The 27984-nt window shown below is 44.1% G+C and overlaps 1 protein-coding gene across 1 annotated transcript; it reads left to right on the plus strand.

Annotated features, from left to right (window-relative positions):
- Positions 1-983: 983 nt before the first annotated feature.
- On the plus strand, positions 984-27611 carry map3k14b (mitogen-activated protein kinase kinase kinase 14b; the record flags this gene model as incomplete). Its single annotated transcript, XM_080747506.1, has 14 exons — positions 984-1227; positions 3376-3451; positions 4290-5259; positions 6894-7028; positions 9402-9531; positions 10487-10615; positions 15967-16071; positions 17154-17317; positions 18213-18363; positions 20809-21402; positions 22208-22314; positions 24496-24619; positions 25183-25283; positions 27447-27611. 14 exons carry the CDS (start codon positions 984-986, stop codon positions 27609-27611), a joined length of 3195 nt encoding a protein of 1064 aa, XP_080603632.1.
- Between the last annotated feature and the right edge of the window lie 373 nt (positions 27612-27984).

The following is a 27984-nucleotide window of genomic DNA, read 5'->3' on the forward strand; positions in this document are numbered from 1 at the left end:
AGTGTCCAGTGATGTCCTTTTGTTGACATAGCAACGGTTTACGCCCAGTTGTCATCGCTCCGATCCCGGAGCGGAGAGAACCCTCTCTGAGATTTGAGTCGGTGATGTGTATGTGCCCGGCCCCGTCCGAATTCTCCCTTCATAGGCCAAATAGTGAACATAGACGATCTACAGGCTCACAACTCGTCAAGGCTTGTCGAGTAATACTGTACATTTGGTAATAGGATCATATAACCATGTCAAAAAACACATTCCTTTCAGAAACTAAACTAACTAACTTATTTTATATATTTTTAAGCTTCTGCCAAATTCTAATTCAAATGTTTCCACTTCCTTCAAGGGCGTTTCATTAAAGTAATGAGAAATGGAATATAACATATTACTTGGCACAGAAAGGAATGTAAAAATGTACTGTAATATGTCATATGTTTTGACTGTAACTTCCTCTAATGCAATGCTAATCCAAATTATTTGGAGAGTGGGGTCCCCAGATGATTAACTTAATGTGCAACATTGCTTTCCCACTCAACAGTAAACAAACCAGCATAAAGTTTAAGTGTATAGAGGGTATCTGAACATTTCTAAAGTGACAATTTAAGGACTTTTCAATACCTCTAAAATGACAAATTAAACATTGGCCAAATTGTCAAATATTAGAGGCAGAAATTGTGAAAATAGACAATCTACATGCTCACAACGCCTCGATCTGCTGTTTTCTCAATAGAACTGTGTTATACAAAATGTAATGCCTCAACTCTTAGTGCTCGTCAGGGTGGGGAGTCCCCAGTTAAATTACGATAGGCTATTTTGGGGGTCGCGGCCTGAAAAGGTTGAGAACCACCGTTCTAATTCATCGCGATTTCTTCTACATTCCTCTGAATTCTGTCCAGCACCAGTCATTGTTGGGGATCACGGTTGCCCTTATTGTGCCCCCAGGTCCCTAGGGTACAAAGCAGGAGTTGCACACCTGTACGCGAAGAGAAATGGCCATCCCCAGGATGTTCGACTCCAACGCGCCATTCGTCGTGGTCACTGGAGGTTCCCAGTTGTCGTTTGTGGCCAAGGAGAAGGGCCAAGGGTGTGACGGAGAGAAGGACTCGCTGGCCCAGGCCATCGCCCCTCACCTGAGTCTCCTGCTGGAGCGCGGCACGGCCAAGCAGCTCGGCGCAGGAGGGCAGGGTGAGCCTGAAGAGAGCCCGTACGTCTCCATTATTGCACAGGCCGAGGGTAAGACGCATGCAGCGCTTTGAGTGTAAATGGTGAACTGCATGTGCGTTTGTGCAGCGCGCCTTTTATCCAAGGTGCCTTACTATTAGGGCTGTAACGATGCATTTTTTTTTTTTTTTTTTTTATCCCACGGTTTTTGCAACTCAATTTTTTTCTCACCCGGTGACTACCTAACCTGTAGTCCTGGTTTCCGCTCTCCCCCTGCCGCGCCAGGGGACATTGGGGAGCACCCGGCTGGCTAGGGGGAGGTAGTATAGAAACCAGGACTACTATGTTTTTGTGTGAGGGCCTATGCCCAAGGAGACACAGGGAGAACATGCAAACTCACCACAGAAAGGCCCTATCGCCAACCCCACCTAGGGTGTGGGTGCTGATGACGCAGGTGGAGGAACACGCCCCCAGCGCCCACAGCTTCCCCCGGCGGGAATCGAACCCAGGACCTTCTAACTGTGAGGCGAAGTGCTAACCACTGCACCACCGTGCCCCCATAACGATACATTTTAATAGCGATTCCATACATATCACGATACATGGTTGACGATACGATACATGGACGATATCATTCATGGCGATACGATGCGATTCAATTCAATGATTTAAAATCAATATAGTAACTATTTAGCAAAGACATTAAATCTGTGTGAAAGGTGTGGCTAGTGGCTACTGCAGGTTTTTAAGGGAAACATGTATTATTATGGATATAAATAAGTAAACACATTGATTATCTGCCAAATACATGGACATTGTATATTGACAAACCTGCACCTTGACATGAACCCAGAGATTGGACACATTTATCGATAGACCAGTGTAGCTATATGGAAAGGAAAAGTAATTAAACCCCTCCTTTTCATTTTTCTTCTTAAAAATGCTAAATACAATGCACAAGTAGGTAGTATCGATACAATCGATTCTTTGCACTGCCGATTCGATACGATACAAAATAAAACGACAGATTAGATTTTAGCTGTTTTCATTTCGATATGCTTTGATTCTTTTTAAGTTAAAAACGATATTTCGATACAGTTACTATATCGTTACACCCCTACTTACGATGCATTGCATTTGATTCAACCATTCACCAGTGGTGGAATAAGTACTCAATTTCGATGGCGTGACATGATTTTTTCCCCCCTAAAACATGATGATCAGGTATTATGATACTAGGAGGAAGATTTTTTTCTCCAAATAAGTGTACAGAAGGAGTTTTTATGTGGCCACACCCACCAGTTCATTAGGTATGCCTGGTTGTCAGGTGGGTGGTGACCCAGCTGAAGTTAGCCACACCCACAGTGTTGGGTGTATAGTTAAAGGGGAGAGGATGATTTTATGATGTCATTAAATCAGTGTTTTTCGATCAGGCCTTTTGACTCCGAGGCTTTCAGCTTTCAGAAAAGAATCCAAAAATAAACAGGGAATAAAACATGTGCACATTATAACCACACCCAGTGGTCTATTAGAGTAATATTAACTCCATAGACACATACAAAACAGAAAAAGTACAAAACTATGGCACCACTCTTTAAGTAAAAGAAGTATCAATACTGCAATGTAGGGTGCACCCGTTAGCCTAGCGGTTCAGGCGCATACCACATAGGCTCTGATGCCTAACAGCGTGTCGCAGGTTTGAATCCCGTTCCTGACAATCTTTGTTGTGACTCCCCATTTCCGGTCAGTCTACTGTCTTATCAATAAAGGCATTTAAGCCCCAAAACAAATCTTTATATATATACTGCGGGTGCATCTCTCCATTCCGACATGTCTCCTTTCCGACAGATACTAACCCTATCTCTTACCATAACCCTAACCTTAACCTCTATGGAAGTGTTGCCACTCCGACAATAAGAAGTCACTGTCGGAGTGGCGACATGTCGGAATGGAGAGAGCCCCCCATATACTGCAATGTAGAATTACAAGTAAAAGTCCAGAATTCTACATTTTATGAGTAAAACTACACACGACTTTTTCAAAAATAGCAGATCTACAAGCTCGCAGCGCTGCAAGCTATATCTGTGAGCTATATCTGCTATTTTGCACTGGTTTAAGCATTCGATAATTCTAGGCCTAAATGGGTTAAAGTTGTTCTTTGAGCGATCGTCTCATGTCATGATCCTACCCTCTAATCTAGAGTGTGACTCTGTGCTTCAGGAGAAGAAGGCCAGGAGTTCAGCCCAACCAGGACACAATGCCAGTATTCAAGATCTCAACAACTCAAAAAGCGCAGGTACCTCTCCAGTGTTGATTTCGTTGACTAAAACTATGACGAAAAATGTTTGTCGACTACCTTTTTCACTGATGAAACGAAATAAAAACTAAGCTATGGTGACTAAATGCGACGCGTTGTGAGCTTGTAGATCGGCTATTTTCAGAAATTCAGAGCGCAACCAAGTGTGTAAAATCAGCCATTACGACACCATCAAGGCCTGCCAAAAATGTTTTGTCGACAAAATCAACTGTAAAGTCAACTAAAATATTATGATATTTGGTCGACTAAAACTAGACCAAAACTAAAACATTTCAGATGACTAAAATATGACTAAATCTAAATCGCATTTTATTCAAAAGACTAGAACTAAATCTAAATCAAAGATTTGCTGCCAAAATGAACACTGGTACCTCTCTATAAAGCCCCTTTTGACATGGCCCAACACCACACCACTCCACACCGCCCACTTGTGCCAGGTTTTCCACTACAAGGCATTTGGTTTGTCCAGCTCAGAGCACCAAAAATGGCCGACTCTACATTTTTCAGATCTGCCTTATGGCCTATTTTGGCCTATAATTCTTGAACTCTAGGTCATCCTCAAACACAAAAAAATACATAAAGGCCATGCTGAATATATATTCAATTCTATGCCCATAAATTATGGTCAGGGCTTATTTTGTTTATTCACTTCAAATTCCACTTGTTTAGCCTGTATCCTCTCCCGATTGGATCAATATCGCTATCCAAACCTGAACATTTATTTCCCATATACAAGCGTTCCGAAACCCCTGTTACTGATCGAACACTGTCGCAAATAACTACTCTCATATAAAACAACATATCCTCCAACATGCAGGTTCCACGCCAAGAAAGCGGCAGTCGGGATTAACGCCGAAGACGAGGAGAGCGACGACGGCAACCCCGCGCTGCCACAGCACCGGCTTCGCAGGAAACATCGGCGGAAGTCCCACACGATGAGGCGGAAGCACCGACGCGAAGGGGAGGAGCGACCCATCATCCAGGGCCTGTGGGTGCAGGAGATCGACTGGCTGAGCTCGGTGCAAGACGACGCTACGCCGTCGCCCGTGGACATCATACCTCCTCCTCCCCAGTTCACCGACCGAATCGCAGACGATTCGGGGGCGTCCCGGACGAGCGTGCCCGACGAGGAGCTCGCCTCCTGCTATAGCGGTGAAGATCTGTACGGCGACAGACTGGAGGGCGCGTCTTTGTCTGACGACCCGTACTGTCCAAACAGCGCGGCAGACTCTTCTAGCGTCGCCGCCGGAAGGGTGTCGGACCCGGCCCGCCGACCCGGGTGGAGCGAGGGAGGCTGGGGGTGCGTTGGCACTCAGGAGAGCGGCTCGGAGTCGTCCTCCCGCGGGGGCAGCTCCGGCTCCGTGTGCAGCTTGAGGTACGCGTCGGACTCCTTCTTGAGCACGTGCGTTTCGGACAGTTTCCGGGTCGGAACGGGCGCGTCGGACTCGACCTTTGACCTGATGCGTGTGTCCGACTTTACCTCCTCCACCCGCGAGGCAGAGTGCGGTTTTGAGACCTCCCCTTTGGAGGGCGTGTGCTCTGACTCGGTGCCCAGCCTGCTGGGGATTTCGGACTCCACCTTTAGCCCCAGTGTTGCGTCGGCGCCTCCGTGCGGGGAAGGTTTTGCCGAGCTGCCTCGTACCGACACAGTGCTGGGTGGACTAAGGGGCCGGGTGACGGAAATGCCAAAGCAGTTTGTTTCCCCTTTCTTCAAAGACTTGGTGAAGCACTCCTCGAGTCAGAGAAACATCAACGCGCCCACCAATGAAGGCATTGTATTTCACAATGTAAGACATGGTTCTCTCAACTTCACTCATTTCTTTGATGTATGACAAAAATTTCACATAATTATGATGATCCACCTATCCATACATATATGCCGGCTTAATCTTAAAGGGATAGTTCACCCCCGAAATGACTTTTTTCCTATCGATTACTCACCCCATGGAGACTTGAATTCATGGATATTTTGTTATTTTTGTCGCATTCCTAAGCCAATAATATGAGGAGACTCTTTCTGTCCCCATAAGGGCTTAGGAATGCGACAAAAATTCCTCCCTCCGCATCATCAGCACCCACACCCTAGATGGGGTTGGGCGATTGGGACTTTATGTGTGGAGTTTGCATGTTCTCCCCATGTCTCCTAGGGTAGATGCCCTCACAAAAACATGCAGTAGTCCTGGTTTCTATACTACCTCCCCCTAGCCAGCCAGGTGCTCCCCAATTCCCCTGGCGCGGCAGGGGGAGAGCGGAAACCAGGACTACAGGTTAGGTAGTTGGCACTGAGTGAGAAAATGGGTTGCAAAACCGTGGGATAAAAAATATTAAAAAAAAATAAAAATAAAAAAAAGGAATGCGACAAAAACAAAAAAATATATCCATGAATTCAAGTCTCCTATCTCCTTGGGGTGAGTAATGGATAGAACGAATGTCATTTTTGTGGTGAACCTCTCCCTTTAATGCCTTCTGGCATACTGTCTGAATATTTCCTACAATCGTCTTCTAGTAAGCTGTGCTTTTGAATCAGAGGCGTCAATTGGGTATGGCAAGGTATGGCAACTGCCATACCTTGGCTACAGGGGGAAAACAATACTTCTTAACTCATCTGGTGCCGATCCCGAACTAGTTCGGCTTTATTTCAATCCAATACAATATTTTTTTTATTAATTCACTTACCCCGAGCTGCTTGTAGAGTCGTGGGTGGTCCTGGCTCGCTAGCCGCTAGCCAGCTAGCCGTTCTACTCTGTCCGACGATATATTCCATTAAAAATGGTTTAAAATACATTTTTGAGCTCCCCAATGTTCACCCGATGTTCGGCGCCGCTTCCGATGAGTACACGAGTGTGCCGATCCCGAAGTAGTTCGGCTTTATTTAATTAAATGAATAAAATGATAAGAGGCCTTCTGAAGCCTGGCCTGATTTTTGTAGCTACTAGCCGAAAGCTAACAACGTCCCGGCCGGCCGTAATTTGCGAACGCAATCGCCAATCTCCGCCTAATCCAATGAAAGACCGCATCTTTAAAGGCTTATATCTCTTTTTTGTGTTTTAGGAAAGCGGCGCGAGGTTTATTTACGGCGAAATCGCCCAAAAATGATCTTTTAGATGACAAAATGGGAATAGCCATTCTGTTAGCATCTTCATCCGGGACATTTCCATGCCGTGCATGAACGTGAGCACGTGAGGTCCTGGAAGCTGAAGTCCTGGAAGCTAAAGCGCTCGCCTATGAGAGATGCGCTGGCATTCTTTGGCCCCTAGAGGGCGCTGGCACGCAAAGAGTTAAAATAAATTCATCATGCATGTTGCTAAGGTATGGCAACATGACTGGTGTTCCGAGTGCAAGACACCAGTCATGTTGCCATACCTTATCTTTTGCTGAACTGACGCCACTGTTTTGAATATCTGTCATTGTGACCATTCAGCAGCTCCGGCCGAACAAGCATAAGTACAGAGAAGGAAAAGAGTACTGTGTTCTGCACCACATCCAGAACGGCTCGTATGGGGACGTCTACTGTGTGCGAGACAACAGCACAGGGTTCCTGTGTGCTGCCAAGAGGGTGAGAAGAAATGTCACTGAGTTAAAGAGGTGGTGCCATGATTCCCCCCCCCCCCCCCCCCCCCCCCCTCTAAAACATGATTATCAGGTATTATGATTATACTAGGAGGAAGATTTTTTCCAAAAAGGTATACAGAAAGAGTTAAAATTGGGTTTTTATGTGGCCACACCCCCAGTTCATTAAGTATGCATGGATGGCATGGTGGGTGGTGACCCAGCTGATATAGCCACACCCCACAGTGTTGGGTGAATGGCAATTGGGGAAGAGTTGATACTGTGACACACTTAGTATCTGTGTTTTTTAACTGACACCTTTGACCACAAGGTGGCAGCCTCCAAGAGAAAACAAACAAATACTAAGAGAATACATCATTTCAAAAAAAAAAAAACACACATCAGGGGGTCTAATGAAGTACTTTCAACCTCCTAGACACATGAAAAACAGAAAAAGTACAAAACTATGGCACCACCTCTTTAAAGGGGTATTTCGGTCAAAAACGACTTTCCTACCTTTCAAATGATGATTCGGGAAGCTTCTGGGTTGATCCAGGTGTTGTTTGACCCATAGCAGCATTTTGTTCCATTTTCGATTTTCTCCCCTGCACCCCACGGCTCCAAAACGGCACCTTTTGAGTCGTTCCGTAATCCGGTTATTATTCTCGCTCAAAATTCACTTTTCTCGCTCGGTATCAGTCCCTCATACTGTTGTTAGCATATCCGAGCTACACCAGCTCCTGGTCGCCGCCATGTTTGTTTACAAAAAGCTGAACTCTGAACTCAGGCCAACTAGAGAAACACTGGGAAATCCCGTTTTGTATCGCGTGACTCCCCGACGCGCGAAGAACAATAAAACACAAAAATGCTCTTAGCCAAAGAAAAAAGATGTAACTATGTCGACAAAGTCTGCAGAGTGATGTATGGTGTAGCCTCTTGTCTGCCTCAACCGGTAACAGGCTGTGGGGGAGGGAGGTGGAGCTGTGAGAGCAGCAGCAGCAGCAGCAGCAGCTCGTGAACGCGCGTTTCCCAACGGGTTAGGGATTTCCCAGTGTTTCTCTCCTGGGCTGCGAGTTGAGAGTTGAGCTTGAAGTAAACAAACATGGCGGCGACCAGGAGCTGGTGTAGCTCGGATATGCTAACTACAGTATGAGGGACTGAGATCGAGCGAGAAAAGTGAATTTTGAGCGAGAATAATAACCGGATTACGGTACGACCCTAAAGGTGCCGTTTTGGAGCCGTGGGGTGCGGGGAGAAAATCGATAAATGAACAAAATGCTGCTTTGGGTAAAACAACACCTGGATCAGCCCAGAGCCTTCCTGGATCATCATTTCAAAGGTAGGAAAGTCGTTTTTGACCGAAACTCCCCTTTAAGGGCTGTCCATACTGTCTCTGGCCACCAAACTTTCGCACCTCCTACCTACATACTCTATATTCTAGATCAGTGGTTTTCAACCAGTGGCCCTTGAGGGGGTTCCAGGTGATCCCCAGCTAAATGATGGAGAGTTGGTAACCAAATGGACCCTTAGGGGACAACTTTAGTTTTTTACAACAAGGGTTCATATTTTAGATTGTAATTAAAGAATATAAAAGATGAGTGTTAAAATTATATCATTGTTCTATTGTTTTAGAGATTCTTATTTCAGTGGTTGAAGGCATGCGTACAAGTGGCTAAATATGTCATTTTAGATGACAGATACAACGCAACCTTTCATGGTTGGATGTGACTTATGGGGGCTAGAAGTGTTACGGTAAATAGCAATAAAGAAACTGCTGGCTTATTGTGTCTAAAAAGACATATCCACTTGCCCCCATGTGTACGCATGCCCCACATTTTAGCACGGTAAACGCCATAAAACAATACAACGAAGCAAATGAAAACATTTTAACACTCACTTTTTCTTTTCTCTAATTACAATCTAAAATATGAACCCTTGTTGTAAAAAAAACAAAGTTGTCCTTTAACTCTTGAGAGTGTAAAATGAAACCAATGGGTCCATTTGGTTTCATTTTACGATCTCAAGAGTAAAGTTCTTGTTTAACTTCTGCATTACTTAAAGGAGTAGTTCACACGCAAAATGACTTTTTCTATTTTGATCAAGACTAAATCTAAATCGTATCCAACGATCAGGCACAACTTACTACTTAAAAAATAACTTTGATAGTGGAAATAGCCGATCTACAAGCTCACAACGCGTCGCGATGCGACGCGTTGTGAGCTTGTAGATCTGCTATTTCCACTATTTCGGAAATGTTTCAACATTCACGATTATGACGATTATGACAAAATAATTGCGATAATGTCAAATAATCACGATTAGACGATTATGTAATAATTGTGACAGCCCTAGTTACATCATGCCGTGTCGTGAACTCCAGATCCCTTTGAGCCACTTCGGCAGCGAGGAGGTGAGCACGTGGAGCGCTCTAAACTCTCCTCGCGTCGTGGAGCTTTTCGGAGCCGTGAGAGAGGATCTGAACGTCGTCCTGTTCATGGACCTGAAGCCAGGTAAACATTCTCCACTACCAATTAGTCCTCTACTGTCGGGCAGAGACCAGCTAACTCCAAATGTTCAATTTTCAGGAAATGAAAAAAAATAAACATCCAGCTCAAGTGGAGTTAGGAGGTATCGACATTTCGATATTTCGATGTCCCAGTAGTAATACGAGGCTAACCTGCCGACGCTGGTGAACGCTAACCTGCCGACGCAGGTGAATGCTAACCCAAAGCCTAAACCCTGACATTAACCCTAAACCTAACCCTAACCCTAACCGGACTACTGGGACCTCGAAGAAAGAAAAAAGCTAACTAACTGCAGTATATATCCCCTACTTGTTTTAACATGTGTTGGGATGATGTCTAGCTGTAGCACGGCTACATCGAAATATCGAAATGTTTCTGTTTTGGCCAGCGCGCTTTTTAATACTTTTCATGGTTCAATGTTTGTTAAACCAAACACACTGACACAAAGGATATATGGGGAGAAAAAGTCAAATTGGGTTGAGTTAGCTGGTTTGGCAGACAGTTTGAGGATCTAATGGAGTTAGCTGGTTTTGTCATAAGTGCTTTTTAATACTTTTCATTGGTTAAATATTTGTCTTACTAACACACAGACATAAAGAGTGTTCAAAAATACTTCCTGCCGAACTGAAGGCGGCATTCAAGAGAATCGCCTTGTCCAAACTCTCCTGAATTTGAATGCAGCATCTTATGTTGAAAGAATTTGCCCTCTCTGTGTATAAATCCATGCTGTTACACCACATCTCCAGTATTGACTTGATTATGCTTAGTTCAGTGTGGTATCAAGCACCGAAAATAGCCGACCTCCAAGCTCACAACGCGTCGCACTGCGACGCGTTGTGAGCTTGGAGGTCAGCTATTTTCGATATTTTCACCAAAAGGCCCTTTTAGAAATGTCAGCACCTGCCTCTCCAACATTCTCTGCACGTCCCTGGTCCTTTAGGTTGCTTGGCCCAGCTGGTGAGAGACAGAAGCAGCATACCTGAGGACCTGGCCCTGCATTACCTCTGTCAGCTGCTAGGGGCGCTGGAGCACCTCCACCTCAGACACGTCCTCCACCTGGATATCAAAGGTATCTTTAAATATTTGCACATAATGCACATTATTCAATTCAATTCAATTCAATTTTATTAAAGTGTCAAATCATAACAAGTTATCTCAAGACACTTTACAAAGGCTAAAGAGCCATGAGAGAGAGAGAGAGAGGAGAGAGGGAGAAACAAGGGAGAGACAAGGGAAAGACAACAAGGGGCACACGCACACACATACACAGGTCCTGCATGCGTGTGTACAAGAACGAACGAACGAACGCACACACACACAGGCGCTGCATGCGCATGCGCGTGTAGGGGGAGGGGAAGGGGAGGTAAGGGTAGGGGGGGTCGGGGGAGGAGAGAGAGAACCCGAGCAGAACCTGTACCTGTGAGGTACCCCCTCGAGAGAACTCGAGCGGATACCTCACAGGCCCGAGGCCCCCACCCTGAGCAAGCAATTTGCGACAATGGTAACGAAAAACCCCCTCTTAAGGAGGAGGAAACGTCAGGCAGATCCTGACTCTGGGGTGAACAGCCGTGCTGCCTCGACCGAGTCGGGGGGACAGTAAGGAACAAAAAGAGAGCAAGAGATAGACACAGAGAGATCCAGGCAGGTCCACAGGCGTGCTTCATGGAGGCCCGGTCCGGAGTCACACTCTTGGTCTGCAGCTGAGTAGTCGAGTTTTAGTAGCAATCCCAGCAGCTGAGTTGTCGAGTTTTAGGTTTTTAGGTTGACGAGTTTCCAGGAACTGGAACTGTGGAGTGGGAGACAGAAAAGAAACTCCGGGGATGATCCCCGGAGTTCGAATTAGTGGCAGGCCTTATAATGGCAGGCACAGTGCTAGTTACAATTGCACCAATGTGACACAAACCCACACAACCAAAAGGGAAGAGAGGGAGGAGGGTTCCCCCTCCCCTCTGACCCATTATTCAGCCCAACCCAGTAACTTTGTAGGTTGGGATTAGGAGTGATTGTACGCTGTCTCACAGAGCCACGGCCTTTTGTCAGCCCGGCCATGGTGTCAACATGCACCCGGACATGAGTGAACGAACGAAGCAACGAACGAGTGCACGAACGAACGAACGAACGAACGAACAAACCTAATTATAGGCTTTATCATAGAGAAACGTTTTTAATCTAGTCTTAAAAACACAAAGTGTGTCTGCCACACGGACAGAGACTGGGAGGAGGTTCCACAACTGAGGTGCCTGATACTTAAAAGCTCTGGCTCCTGTTCTGGCCTTAGGTATTTTTTTGGGAACGACAAGCATGTTTGCATATTGTGGACGCACCGGTCTAGTAGTACTGCGAGGCTCAATGAGCTCTTCGAGGTACTGCGGTGCCAGACCGTGATATGCTTTGTATGTGAGGAGGAGAATTTTAAATTCAATTCTGTATTTAACCGGGAGCCAGTGTAGAGATGCCAGGGAAGGAGTGATATGATCACTTCTTCTGGCTCCTGTCAATACACGAGCGGCAGCATTCTGGACTAGCTGTAGGCTGTTCAGAGACTTACTTGGGCAGCCTGATAATACTGAGTTGCAGTAGTCCAGCCTAGAGGTAACAAATGCATGGACTAGTTTTTCTGCATCGCTTTGAGACAGGATGCGCCTCACTTTAGCAATGTTACGCAGATGGAAGAAGGCAATCTTTGAGGTTTGCTTGATGTGAGAATGAAAAGACATATCTTGATCAAACATAACCCCCAGATTCTTCACAGCAGCCTTAGAGGCCACGGTAATGCCATCCAGAGCAAAGTTCCTATCTGCTAGTTTGTCCCTTAGGTGCTTAGGGCCCAAGACGATAACTTCTGTTTTGTCAGAGTTGAGGAGTAGATAGTTACTGGTCATCCAACTCTTTATGTCTTTGAGACATGCTTGCAGATTAGCCAGTTGATCCGTTTCATCTGGCTTCATTGACAGATATAATTGAGTGTCATCTGCATAGCAATGGAAGTGTATAGAATGTTTTCTAATGATTTCACCCAGAGGAAGCATATATAGGGTGAATAGTATTGGTCCAAGCACAGAGCCTTGTGGGACTCCGTATCTGACCTTTTCACGTAGTGAGGATGTATCATTAACGTTTACAAACTGAGATCTGTCCGACAGATAGGACTCGAACCATCCCAGTGCGGTACCCCGAATACCAACCAGGTGCTCTAGTCGTTGTAACAGAATATGGTGGTCGATAGTGTCAAAAGCGGCACTAAGATCCAGCAAAACTAACACGGAAAGGAGTCCGTTATCCAGCGCGATCAGGATATCATTTGTTACTTTCACAAGTGCTGTCTCAGTGCTATGGTGTGCTCTGAAACCTGACTGGAAGGTCTCAAATAAATTGTTGTTGTGTAAAAAGTCACACAACTGCTTGGCAACTGCCTTCTCAAGGACCTTAGAGAGGAACGGGAGATTCGATATAGGTCTATAGTTAGCTAAAAGACCTGGATCGAGAGTAGGCTTTTTGAGAAGAGGTTTGATTACTGCTACCTTAAAGGACTGTGGCACATAGCCTGTCACAAGAGAGATATTTATCATATTGAATAAGGAAGGACCGATCTGGGTCAGGACCTCCTTAAGTAATCTAGTGGGGACTGGATCGAGGAGACAGGTCGTTGACTTGGAGGAAGTGATAATCGAGGTGAATTCAGAGAGCTCGATTTGGGAGAGACTGTCCAAATACACACTAGGCTGCAAAGCCACTCCCGAGGCTGTAAGGTCCACATGTGGACCAGTAGGAGACAAAAGCAGTAGATCATCGATTTGATCTCTGATTTTTTTAATTTTATCATTAAAAAATCCCATGAAGTCATTACTACTGAGAGTTAGAGGAATACGCTGTTTCACAGAGTCACAGCCTTTTGTCAGCCCGGCTATGGTGTCAAAAAGGAACTTGGGATTGTTTTTATTTTCCTCTATTAGGGATGAATAGTAGGCAGTTCGGCATGGTGCCGAACTGCCTTGGAACCATGGGGCAGTCCCCCCTAGTAAAACAATAAACAGAGGGAATCAATATGAAGTATGCTATTAGTGTATAGCATGTAACAAATATAAGTATTAGGGCTGGGACTCTAGCTGATTCATTTTGATTAATTAATTACAGAAACACGATTAAAAGAATTAACGCATTTTCACTGTTTCAGGCGTACCCATCATAATTAATAATAAAAAAGAGCTTCTCAGGTCAAATATTTATATGTGATTATCATGTGATTCATTTAAATTGATTAATTACAAAGCTTTTTTTTAATCGAGTCCCAGCCCTAATAATTATATAGTAATAGTATTTTTGTGTATACTGTACACACACACACACACACACACACACACACACACACACACACACACACACACACACACACACACGCACACACACACACACACACACACACACACACACACACACACACACACACGTATGGAAAAATGCACAACTAGTCCACACCAATGATTTGCAACGCAACAAGTTGCAACAGCAACCACTTGCAACAGAATCCCCAAACTGCGCCAACCTGCAACAGATCAAGAAAGCTGCAACAGACTGTGAGTTGCAACTCGTTCCCTTGTGAATGATTGGTGTGGACTGGGCTGTATGTGCTCTCTGTTCCCTCAGTCAAAAGCCCATGCACCAACTCCATGGATACATCATGTAAAACATTGGTTCTCAAAGTGGCCCGGGGACCCCCAGGGGTCCTTGAGGGAGTTCCAGGGGGTCCCCAGCTAAATGATAGTCAGAAACCAAATTAGGAAACAAATGGGTTCCTAACTATCATTTATGGGTCTGTAACTCGGAGTGTACAAATGGTACAAGTGTACAACTGTTCCATTTGTACACACTCTGAGTTAAATTAACATTGATTTTACAATATAGATTGGGGTCTCAGAGATAGAACTGCCATTAAGTGGGGGTCCATAGCCTAAAATGCATGTCAAACTGGTTGAAATTTAAATGGTTGGGAATCACTGCTAGAGCCGTACAAACCTTCTCTTATGGGGCTTCTCTTATATCTTTTCAAATGGGAGGTCCGCGGGCTAATAAGTGTCAATTTGGGGGTCCTCGACATGAAAGCGTTTGAGAAGCACTGATGTAAACTGTACCACAGAACAGTGATTCAATACTGGTCTTGCACTGGAACTTCAATAATTATATCATACTAACAGTGTTCCTCTTTTTGAGTTGCCCTTTGGCCATCCTCTTATATATTATCTGCTGATCCACTTTTCCACCCTGACTGGTTGCCATATGGCAGTGGAGGAAACAGTACTCACTGTATTTTACTTATATACTCTGTTACAAGTAAAAGTCCGGAATTCAAAATGTACTTGAGTAAAAGTATGAACGTGTTGGCATCAAAATGTACTTAAAGTAGCACAAGTAAAAGTACAAAATGTTTGAAAATAGCCAAGGTATAAAATAGGGCTAAAGTGTATGTTTTATAATATAATTATTTATATCTATAAAGTAACTAGAAGTTAATGTTTTCAAATAAATATAGTGGAGTAAAAGTACTATATTTGGATCTGAGATGTAGTGGAGTAGAAGTAAAGGTATTGGAAATTGGAAACACTCAAGTAAAGTACAAATAATTGTTGTACTTAAGTAAATGTAGTTAGTTACTTTACACCACTGCCATCTGGTGACCTCATAAGACTGGATGACCTTCATGAAAAGCCAAAACAAATCAGAAGATGTGGCCTAGCACGCCCTCTAGTGGGAAGAAGCGAGAGCAACAAACCTCAGTCTGACAAGTGTGGGCTGTCCTGTGGTTGCTGATTAGATTTAGGCCTAGGATTATTGAATGCTTTAACTATTGAAAAATAGCAGATATACAAGCTCACAGCACGGCACGAGTGCCGCGCTGCGAGCTTGTAGATCTGCTATTTTTGGAAAAAGTCGTGAAAATGTGTGCAAATCTTTGAATATATGTATTTCTAAAGCGAATGTTGGTAACTCAAATTTTGCTTCTGGGTGGTCCCTGGAACTAGATATTTTGAGATGCGGGTCCATGGCCAAATACATATCATTTTGGGGGTCCTTCACATGAAAAGGTTTGAGAACCACTGACATAGTAGTCTCTCAAGAACAGACCAACTGAGCTCCATTTAAGTGAAAAGGACCTTTTCTTTGACGATGGCTGGCCAGATGGCTGACATAGAAACATAGGTTTTTCAAAAAAATCTTAGAAGAATTCAAAAGACACTTAGAATCGGGTAAAATTTTTAAAATAGCAGATCTACAAGCTCGCAGCGCTGCACTCGGTGCCGCGCTGTGAGCTTGTACATCTGCTATTTTTCACTGGTTAAAGCAGTCAATAATTCTAGGCCTAAATGGGTTAATATCCCCGACTTCTCTTTTTTTCTGAGGCTTGTGTATATTTCTTCCTTCCAGTTGACAATGTGCTGCTGTCTGCCAACAGCAGGGACTCGTTCCTCTGTGACTTTGGTCTCTCTGAGACGTTGGACCGCGATGGACAGAGAACCAGTGCATTCAGGGGTAAGTAGAGGAACGCAAAAAATATACATATAGTTTACGTCACAGAGAAAAAGATCCATCTTTCTCATAGTAGTCGTACTTCTCATCATCTTATGATTGGTGATCAATCAATCTTTATTTTCTCACTCTCTCTCAGTCACACATGCACACTTTTTTTTATCTCTTTCATGCCAAGGACCCCCAATTTGATATTTTTGTATTTGGCCGAGGAACCGAATACAAAACGAGTTTGCGCGTCTTTGGTTGTTCACAAATTGATCTACAAGCTCACATTGCGATGTGTTGTGATAAACTTTGCTGGGTAAGCCTACCCACTGGAACCCCCTCAAACCCCCTGCTTCGCGCCTCATTGTGAGCTTGTAGATCGGCTATTTTCACTACTTCTTAAAAATGTCTTTTACTTTTTTGAGAATTATGATTCAAATTTTATTCATGAAATACTTGGAATTGAAAATGTTGGAATTGTTTTTAATTGATGGAAAGTTGTGATTTCTTTTCTCTTCTTCTTTGTTTTATCTTTTGAAATAAGATATATAAGTGTAGGAAATGAAAAGGAAAAATACAGTTACTCGTGACCCACAAAAATCAGTCTGTGACCCACAATTGGGTCCCAACCCACTGTTTGGGAACCAGTGCTGTAAGGCAGTGTTTCTCAACCTTTTTTCTGCATGGGTACACTTTTCATGTCCCAAGAATCCATAAGCACACCAACATAATACGGGGGTGTAGATATCGTCACTGTCGGGAAGAAACCTTGTATTTCCAATTTTCAAATTTGTACGTTTCTTTGCAAAGTAAAGCCCTGCTTCATCGTACAAGGCTGTTGCACGGCAGTAGTGAAAACAGCAGATCTACAAGCACACAACGCCTCGCACCACGAGGCGTTGTGTGCTTGTCGATCGGCTGTTTTCACTAGTTTAAACATTTTTAAAATGATAAATACAATACTGGCTTTCAAGCAGTTTCAAGGGGCAGTGGGGCACACTTGACCCTTCTCAGGGGCACACCAAAGGTCCCCAGGCACAGTGGTTGCGAAACACTGCTGTAAGGTATAGTGTTGTTCCTGCTTGTTTATGCCACAGGGTCTGGCTTCCATGGAACAGAGACCCACATGGCCCCCGAGGTGGCGCGCGGAGACCGGCTCTGTGGCAAGGCGGACATATGGAGCAGCTGCTGCATGCTACTGCACATGCTCAATGGGTGCCACCCCTGGATACGCTATTACGCCCATCCGCTGTGTCTCACGGTCAGTTTCCCCTTTAACCACTTTTGAACCCGGCGTCACTGTTTTGGGTAAATGCACTATATAGCATAATGTTACGCTTATAACGCGCATATCTCTACTGTCGGGCAGCACTCCAAAATGTTAGTGTGGAATTAGGAGGTTTTGACCCAAGCGCTTTTTACTACTTTTCATTGGTTCAATAACACACATTCCAACACAAATTCTGCCCGAACCTGACCCTACCCGACCTGACCCGACATTTAGGGTAGAGTAGGGCCTGTGTAGACCTTATGCTAATTAGTCGGGCTGGTCCGGGCCTCGAGCTCAATGAAAAAAGAAAATATATATTTCTTATTATTGTATTACTTTTACTCAAATTCAAATTCTTCTCGAACCCGACCCTAACTGACCCGACACTCTCGGGCCGGGCCAGCCCAGTATAAAGGGCCTAATTAGGGCCAGGCCTTAATTTTCAGGCCTGTTGAGAACTCTAACGTAAAGGGTGTTCAATAGCACTGATTTATGAACCAAACAAAAGGGCTAAAAGGGTGGAGTTAGCTGTTTTGGCAGACAGTGTAAGGCTCCAGTGGAGTTGGGAGGTTTTGGCCAAAGCGCTTTTTACTACTTTTCATTGTTTCAATATTTTTTAACCAACACACAGACGTAAAGGATTATCAATAGCACTGATTTAGGACAATGAAGAAAAAAAGGAGTTAGCTGGTTTCTGCCGGACAGCGACGATGTGTTGCGTCATGACTTAAGAAAGTAATACTTTTCTACAACAAACAGTTGTTGTCTTGTCATGTGCAAACCCAAGTATTGCAAACCAATTCTAGCAACATATGTACAGTACAACATGCACTTCATTAAAAAATGGCAGGTTCTGACATTCAGCGATTTGCAATCTGTTGGTTAGATTGCCAACGAGCCTCCACCTCTATGGGAAGTGCCGTCCAACTGCAACCACTTCACTGCCAAGGTCCTCAGAGCTGGCCTCAGGAAGGACCCCGAGAGACGAGCGTCCGCCCGGGAGCTTCAGAAGAAAACAACCAAGGCTCTCAGAGCAGGTCAGTGAGTGCATTCCTTCTCCTGCTGAATACCAGAAAACTCGCCCTCTTTCAATGTCGCCCCAAACTTGTTTCCCAACGGGTCTGTGGCTTTAAGCTAGATGCAGATTAGACTAAAATCAAATCTGTGCTTCTGGGGGTCCCTGGAACAAAAAAGTTTGCAATAGGGGTCCATCCGTGGAACAAAATATTTTGAGATGGGGGTACACGGCCAAAAATACATTTTGGGGGTCCTTAACCACTGATAGACACATTCTACAAATGTCTTCTAAATCATAACAATTCTCTGAAAAAAACTTATGTTGCCATCAGTGTTTCTCAAACTTTGTCATGTGAAGGACCCCCAGAATGATATGTATTTGGCTACGGACCCCCATCACAAAATATTTTGTTCCAGGGACCCCCAGAAGCAAATATTTGATTTTAGTCTATTCTGCATCTAGCTTAAGGCCACAGACCCGTTGGGAAACGAGTTTGGGGCGACTTTGAAAGAGGGCGACTTATCTGGCTACCCTCCTGCTATACCACTAACATATCGTTGTTGTCGGGTGAAAACCTTGTATGTCCAAAACCGTTCGTTTTGCATTTATAATTTTAAAATGATTTAAACTAGTGAAAACAGCCGATCTACAAGCACACAACGCCTCGCGCCGCGAGGCGTTGTGTGCTTGTAGATCTGCTGTTTTCACTACTTTTGTGCGACGGTACTTGTATGATGAAGCAGGGCTTTACTTTGCGAAAGAACGTACAAGTTTGAAACTTGGAGATACGAGGTTTCCACCCGACAACGACGATATGTGGAACGCCCTACCGAAAGCCTTAAAGGAGTGTAAATCCCTAACTTCCTTTAAAATCGGTCTGAAAAGTCACCTACAGGTGGCTGCTACTCGAAACTTGTAATAGACTAAGCCCATACTTAACTCCCCTTTTCCACTGTAAATATATTTTATTTATTTTCTTCTTTCTTTTGTTTTATTTTATTTATTTATTTTCTTCTTTATGACTGTTTGTTTCCCCCCCCCCCCTTTTGTTATTGATGATATCCTCTGCATAGTACTGTGTTCTGTCCGTCTGTCATTCAATGTTATATGAGATACATAAAGGGTCCGTTCCTGTGTAAATAAGCCAAAACGCTTACTAGGATCTCTTTTTAGTTGACCTTGTACCAGTGAACTGTATACTGTCATAAAACTGTACCTTTTCTACCCTTAACTAACGGGTTCATTGGGTTCCATTTGTACACTGCCAGAGTTACAGACTAGTATGGGTCAATTTAGACCCCCCTAAAGGAACCCACAGAGTCCCTGGAATCCACTTTGAGAACCACTGCATTACATCCATTAATGACTTGACACAACTTTGAAATTCAACTGAGATTATATTTAGAATCAGAATCAATCTTTATTGTCACATCACATTACAAGGTGGGTGAAATTCTCATCATTTTGCAGTTAAAAATATAAAGAGTTCTCTCATAGAGAGAGAGAGAGAGCATAACGTGAATACTATGACTAATCTGCATGTTACAATAATGTGACTAACTGCATAATAAATCATAATTGTGCATGTATAAAAAGAGTCCTTTTAAAACACATTTCAGTACAGTCTGTGCAGCGTCAGCAGACGAATCTCTTGTTCGGCAGTCTCATTACTACTGGGTGAAAACTGTTCAAAACACCACCTTTGTGTAATATCCTCATTTTCTGTCTGAAGGCTCAGTTTGTCCATCACACCTGCCAATCAGATCAACAGACCCGTATAGGCCTACATATTAGTAACGCTCGCTCTCAATGGATTTCTTATTTGTTCTTTTTATTTCTCCGATCGTGACCTCTGAACACGGAGAGCAACCTGCCAAGTAAACATTATTTTGTATGTGAAGATACTTGACCAATCTGAGCCTGATAGAAGGTTTCTGCATCCCTATTATTCTGAGCAAACAAAGAGACTCCTGTGTGATGTCTGTGCGTGTTTCTTCATGCATATTGTTTGGGCCATTCATAATCATATAAGACACTGCTTATTTGAGGTTTTTACAAATACTGACTAGGGCTGTCACGATATGACATTTTACATGACGATTAATTGTCACTCAAATAATTGCGATTAACGATTTAATTGTGTTTTTGTCGTTGATAATTACATTTCTGTTTGGCTTTTATGCTTTGAAGTTGCACATGGCAGATATGACACACAACCTAAATATACAAAGAAATCACTGACATTTGACAACTTTCTACTTAAAAAATAACATCGATAGTGGAAACAGCCGATCTACAAGTGAGCTTGTAGATCTGCTATTTCCACTATTTCTGAAAATGTTTGAAAATGTATGAACATTTTTCAACATTCACGATTATGACGATTATGTCAAATAATTGCGATTAGACGATTATGTAATGATTGTGACAGGCCTAACACTGACTGTATCATTTCGTCCCACAGTCGGCGGCCTCAGTCGTAGCTCTCTCCAATGGGCCTGCGAGAAACTGGACCACGGGAAGAGCCACAACGGCGACATACCCTGCACCCTGTCGTCCCACGGGGTCCCGGCGGTCCCCGCGAAACCGGGAGCCGGCGGCTCGGCGCCCGCCATGCACTGGGTGAGCCCCTGGAGGACGAGGGCGGCCGACGAGGACAGCTGCGACGGAGGGGAGAGAGACTCCGAACTGGACCAGGATTCCGAGGCGGAAGAGAGCACGTCTTCTTCGGCCAAGGAGCGGAGCGCCGAACCCAAGTCACTGCAGGACGGTCGCGTGGCAGAGGACAGAGACTGGGAGACGGGGTCGGATTCTGAGGTGGACATTTACATGGGAGAGGACGAGGAGCGCTCTCAGGAGGGGGGAGCGTGTCCGAAACATGACCGGGATTATGAGGGAGACTGGGAGGAGGAGGAGGAGGAAGAAGAGGATGGCGACTCTTCCTCGTCCACCGGGTTTTTCCACACTCTCCAAGCCCACTTCCCCGTGCTGCGGCAGGGCCTGCCGACGGCAGCGCATTCATGGGGTTCGGAACCAGAGCTGGAGTACCTGCGAGAAGGCAAGTCAGGAATAGATATACAAGCTTGTAAATCTTTGAGTTTTGAGACGTGGGTCGGCGGCCAAATACATATAATTCTAGGGGTTATTGACATGAAAAGGTTTGAGAACCACTGACGTATAGATACATGCGTTTTTCAAAAACCTTGCGGCCGGACTACACCAGAAAACGTACACATGCGTACACTGTCAGTGCGTGTACAAAATGCCCCTGGCTACACCAAGGAGGGAGTATACTGTATGTGCGGGAGACCAGAGAGTCTGTGTACAAAACGCATACGTGCGCATACAAAATGGAACCAATCCTATTTTTACAGCATGCGTATCTGGGGCTCGCGCTATCCATGAGCCTTGTGTAGCAGCTATCATTGATATATATTGGATCTTTCCAAACGCGCGCACGCCCTGCGTACGCACTGACGCGTGAGAAAAGGCTTGGTGTAGTCCGGCCGTTAGAAGGATTTCGCACAAATGTTCAAGATTTTTCAAAAATAGCAGATCTACAAGCTCGGTGCCGTGCTGTGAGCTTGTATATCTGCTATTTTTTTTAAATAGTTAAAGCATACAATAATGGTTAAAGTGATAATGCGTAATAATGCGTTCTCGGCCTTAATAGGTCAATAGACATTCTGGTTCCAAATACTCATACAGACACTATATCAAAAGTAGAATTGTGGTGTCAGACATATTCTGTCATTAGTTTATGAGTGACAAATGCAATTGTACAATATGGGAGGACTGGACCATAATAGCTCACCCACGAGCCTACATCTGAGAGAACCCTCCCATGTTTTCTCTGGCTGTAGGTGTAACTATAGGCACCACGCTCCAGAGTCCCTCTCCGGAGCCCAGAGATCACCCTCCATCTTGTTTCAGTTGCTCAGACACATCCCAGATCGATGCTTCGGACAAGGTGTGTATGGATGCACAGACACGGTGTGTGTGTGTGTGTGTGTGTGTGTGTGTGTGTGTGTGTGTGTGTGTGTGTGTGTGTGTGTGTGTGTGTGTGTGTGTGTGTGTGTGTGTGTGTGTGTGTGTGTGTGTGTGTGTGTGTGTGTGTGTGTGTGTGTGTGTGTGTGCACGGGAGAGTGTTTTTTGCAGGTCTTTCAGTCCGAGTGTATCAAAAAGGCAACTGGGTTAAGGCAGCGGAAGCTTGTGATTGGGCTGCGCGGAGGTGCCGAAAGCAGAAGCGTCAATTGGGTATGGCAAGGTATGGCAGCTGCCTTACCTTGGCTACAGGGGAAAACAATAAAATGTACTCCTTAAAACAAATCCATCATGCCTGTTGCTAAGGTATGGCAACATGACTGGTGTCTTGCACGCGCGCCTTTGCGCGCGTGCAAGACACCAGTCATGTTGCCATACCTTAGCTTTTGCTGAACTGACGCCACTGGCCGAAAGTCGGGGGGACCTAACCTTAACCCTCCTTAACCTCAGTAAAACTGACGCTGGTGAATGCTAACCTGGTGAAATGCTAACCTGCCGACGCTGGTGAATGCTAACCTGGTGAATGTTAAACTGGTCGGAGTCGGACCAACGGTGCTTAACCAAGTTGCCTTTTTGATACACTCGGACTGAAAGACCTGCAAGAAAACACTCTCCTGTGTGTGCACAGATGAACACGAAACAATGTAGTTTTGTCAAAAGATAAATTGTGAGGGATTGAATTCTCACTCGAATGCTAGATGCCAACGTCATAGTTTAACAGACTGATGTTTTGGCTAAACAATATATCTTTATAAGAGCCATCTTAATTCTACTGGAGAACCAAATGAAGGCGGTGGCCAAAATCTTCTGCTCTGTTAAACTGATTGAATTACTTTACTTTATTTGTTTATTTACACGGGACAATGCATATTAATGGGCATTACATGAATGCAATGTAAATACACCGGATTTAGCAAAGATGCTCATTTTCATCCGCAGTCCCCACATGAAAACATAAACCAAAACAGGCAAACAAGGACGTACCAAAAGTACAGTGTAAAGTGCATCTATATATCGTCACTGTCGGGCAGAAACCTCGTATCTCCAAGTTTCAAATGTGTACGTTTTTTGGTAAAGCAAAGCCCTGCTTCATCGTACAAGACCGTCGCACAAAACTAGTGAAAACAGCAGATCTACAAGCACACAACGCCTCACGATGCGAGGCATTGTGTGCTTGTAGATCGGCTGTTTTCACTAGTCTAGTTCATTCTTTACATGGTAAATACAAAACGAACGGTTTTGGACATACATGGTTTCCACCCGACAACGGCGATATTTTAGCAGCGTTTTTAAGGGCAATACAAATTTGTAACTAAAGTAACTTGTGCATAAAGTGCAGTATTGATTGATTGTGTGATTTAATTTCCATTTTTATCAGTAGTCTTTCTCAATCTTTTGCTTCTCTCTGCCCCTTCTTGAACAAAAATGCTTGTTGCTGTGTTGATGATGTATGGAGTTTTCCGTACTATGTTTATTATTGGTTCAAGATAAATGAAAATCAATTCAAATTTGATTATTACATCAAAGATAAAGGCCAAAAACATCATGATTGAAAATGCACTCTAGGGGGCATGGTGGCGCAGTGGTTAGCGCTTCGCCTCACAGCTAGAAGGTCCTGGGTTCGATTCCCGCCGGGGGACGCTGTGGGTGCTGGGGGCGTGTTTCTCCCTCCGCGTCATCAGCGCCCACACCCTAGGTGGGGTCGGCGATAGGGCCTTTCTGTGTGGAGTTTGCATGTTCTCCCCGTGTCTCCTAGGGTTGATACCCTCACAAAAACATGCAGTAATCCTGGTCTCAATAATGCCTCCCCCTGGCCAGCCGGGGCGCTTGATGGAGGGGAAAGGAACTGGTTGGAATAACGCGCTATGTCCATCCCAGGGAAATCCCCCCTGTCAGGTGAAAAGAAACAACTTGGACTACTCATGCATTGAAGGAAGCATGAGGTCAGTCCGTTGTCTCCCCATGCGCGGCAGAGGGAGAGCAGAGCCCAGGATTACATAGGCAATTGGCACTGGGTGACAAATGGGTTGCAAAATCGTGGGATAAAAATTATAGTAAAAAAAAAGAAAATGCACTCTAAATGGAACGTTTCGCTCCATTTCCCAAGGACTCCGATGGCTGGTCAGATGACCTCAGCTCTGGAGTCTTCTCCTCCTACAACAGCCAGACGGAGGGCCATCTGGAATGGCTCGTCATCTCGGCAAATCAGCCGTCCTTGAACTGTTTAGAAGGTAAAAACGCAGACCTATAGGGGTCTTCAAGGTTTTCAGGCCAAGGACCCCTTAGCTGAGAGGGAGATAAAAGCAGGGACCCCCCACTATATATAGTATAAAATTGTGTCGCAGATTTTCATCAACCTGTCTGACAGCACTGTCATCAGTATTATGTTGGATTCATGTTAATGTGTTGTTGTTTTTTTTCCAGACATTTAATCACGTTGATAGTAAATTTGACCTTTCACTCTGTACTTGGTCTGATCTTTTTTTAACCTCTACAGCAAACCTATTTGCCAAAAATAGCTGATCTACAAGCTCTCAACGCCTCGCAGCGTGAGGCGTTGAGAGCTTGTAGATCTGCTATTTTTGGCTAAGGTTCTCCTCAGAATAGGGATGCAAGGGTTCAAGTTGTTCATTTAAAATAATGATCCTATCACACAAAGATTTGCCCCCCCCCCCCCTGTAGTAACTCTAAGGACCCCCTGTTGAAGACCCCTGACCTATAGCATATTCCTGATAGCTTAATCCCAACCACGACATTTGTTGAGTTTACATCACTCAACCGTCTGTCGTTCCAGGTGTGGACATCTGGATTGAGAACATCCATGGGGAGTGCCTGAGGATTCGTGAACGTCGACAGGTCAAAGTGGGCCATGTTGCCATTGGGATTAGTGATCAAGTAAGAGTTCATATCTAAATAAACACATCTAAAAATGAGGGATGGGACGATATGGACATTTCATATTACGATTATTGTCACGATTTACGATATTATCGCGATAATCAAAATCCATTATCCTGGGGCGGAACATTTGCCAAAAAATAGCAGATCTACAAGCTCTCTTTTTTGGCAAAAACATTTGATAGAGAGTTGATAAAAAACCTGTAAGTATCAAGTACGTATATTATAAATACCCTTTACCAATTGTAAAGGGTTTAAGTGGTACCGGATATGCAGCTCGGCAAATAAAAGGTGAATTGATCCCGGTGCATGAGGACGATATCACGATAAATTAAATGTCCATGATACGATCATCGTGAGTGTTTTCTATCACGATAAACGACAATATCGCTTATCGTCCCATCCCTTCTAAAAATACAGCCAGTAAAGAGAAATGATCTAGTTTATCTATACTATAATTTTGCGAATGTCTGAGTGAGTGAGTGAGTGAGTAAGTGAGTGTCTGTCTGTCTGTCTGTCTGTCTGAAACAGCGTTTCTCCTCAGTGGCTGGAGCAATTGATCTGAAATCGCATCACCATTAGCATATGAACACACCTGACATAACTGTGAAGCCCGTTTGTCACTTTCACAAAGCATAGGCTGTATATTAGCATTTTTTTGGTGTATCTACTATCTATTCTGCATCTAGCATGAGGCACATCTATTCTGCATCTAGCATGAGGCAAAATGTTTAACCAGCTCTGTGTGTGTGTGTGTGTGTGTGTGTGTGTGTGTGTGTGTGTGTGTGTGTGTGTGTGTGTGTGTGTGTGTGTGCAGGCAGGCGGGTGTGTGTGCAGGCGGGTGGGCGGGCGGGCTGGGGGGGACAGTATCTCTGTAGCCATTAAACGAAACGGGTTTCTTACATTGATGCTCCTACATCATGCAAGCACCAGTTAAAGTTACTTTCCATCACTCATATACTGTGTGCACCCCATAACCCACACACTGCACATCATTTTGGAGCTCATATCTTTGAACGGGTTAGGGCTAGTGTATAATAAATGGCCAAAGCTGTGAATGGACAATGACATGAACTGACAGGTTATGGTCCTTGACTCCTTTAAATGATTCATGTGGTAGTCCGGTGTGCTGTAGTTGGATCAATATTTGTGACTTGCGATTTCCCAAGATGTCACATAATGATCGATCTCATAAAGTTTTAACTGTTATTCCGAGATTAAGTGATTTCAAAGGATTTTCCCTCCCCCAAAAAATATGTTTTAAATGTATTCAAACTTTTAATACATTTTAAAACAAACAAACACATCTAAGAAATTCCATACATTTAAAAAAAATATATAAGAAATAGTTAAAATAGCCGATCTACAAGCTCACAACGCAGCACAAAGTTACTCGTCGTTTGCTTGTAGATCTGCTATTGTCACTAGTTTGGGTCCTGGGCAAACGTCTAATCTCTCTTTTGGGTCTCAACCTGTCACAACTTACTTAACCCATTTAGGCCTAGAATTATTGAATGCTTTAACCAGTGAAAAATAGCAGATATACAAGCTCACAGCGCGGCACCGAGTGCCGCGCTGCGAGCTTGTAGATCTGCTATTTTTGAAAAAGTCGTGAAAATGTGTGCAAATCTTTGAATATATGTATTTTCAAAGCGAACGTTTGTAACTCAAATTTAGCTTCTGGGTGGTCCCTGGAACTAGATATTTTGAAATGGGGGTCCGTGGCCAAACAAATATCATTTTGGGGGCCCGTCACATGAAATGGTTTGAGAACCACTGACATAGTAGTCTCTCCAGAACAGACTAACTGAGCTCCAGTTGAGTGAAAAGGACCTTTTCTTTGACGATGGCTGGCCAGATTGCTGACATAGAAACATAGTTTTTTTTTTCAAAAAACCTTAGAAGGATTCAAAAGACACTTATAGAATCGGGTCAAAATTCTAATTTTCACGATTTTTCAAAAATAGCAGATCTACAAGCTCGCAGCGCGGCACTCGGTACCGCACTGTGAGCTTGTATATCTGCTATTTTTTTTATATTTAAAGCATCAAATATTGCGTCATAATGTGTTCAGGCCTAATGAGCTATGCATTATGGAACCACACTGTATAGGACGATTTCACCTCAAACACTGACAGATCGCCAATGTCCCATCTGTAGATCTCTGCCAAGACCTTCAGCATGGAGACCCTGGACAGAAAGATGGTGTCTTTCGAGCAAGAGATCAAAGAATCGGGGCTTTGGCTCCGCTGTGTCCCTGCCCCCGATGGATGTCAGCGCTGGAGCTGGAGGATCAACGATGGCAGGCTTGAGCTTCGGGAATGAAACAAAAAAAATAAAAATAAAAAACATATCAGTTTTTGTTGTTTCTACTATGACTTTGAGTTTGTCTCAGATGCTTGTCAGTTTAGTCCCTTTTTGCTGTCTTCTGTTATCTCTGTCACTCATTCAGAGCCATGTTCAAGAAGCTGTCTTTCAAATGAATACATTTCATGAATAAATGTTGAGTTACAAGTAATCTTTGTATGGTTTGAGGTTCGCAAATTGCATGTATTTTCTATGCATTTTTGTCAGAAATGTCAGTATTTTATGGTGAAATGGATTTTCTTGTAGATTTGATCTTACTTTTTCATGCGTGGTTGATCCCAATTTAAAGCCTCATATTACATCCTTTTTCATATTACCATGTTCCCGTCCC

This window comes from Nannobrachium achirus, assembly GCF_963921795.1.
Source record: "Nannobrachium achirus genome assembly, chromosome: 18".
NCBI classification, from domain to species: Eukaryota; Metazoa; Chordata; class Actinopteri; order Myctophiformes; family Myctophidae; genus Nannobrachium; species Nannobrachium achirus.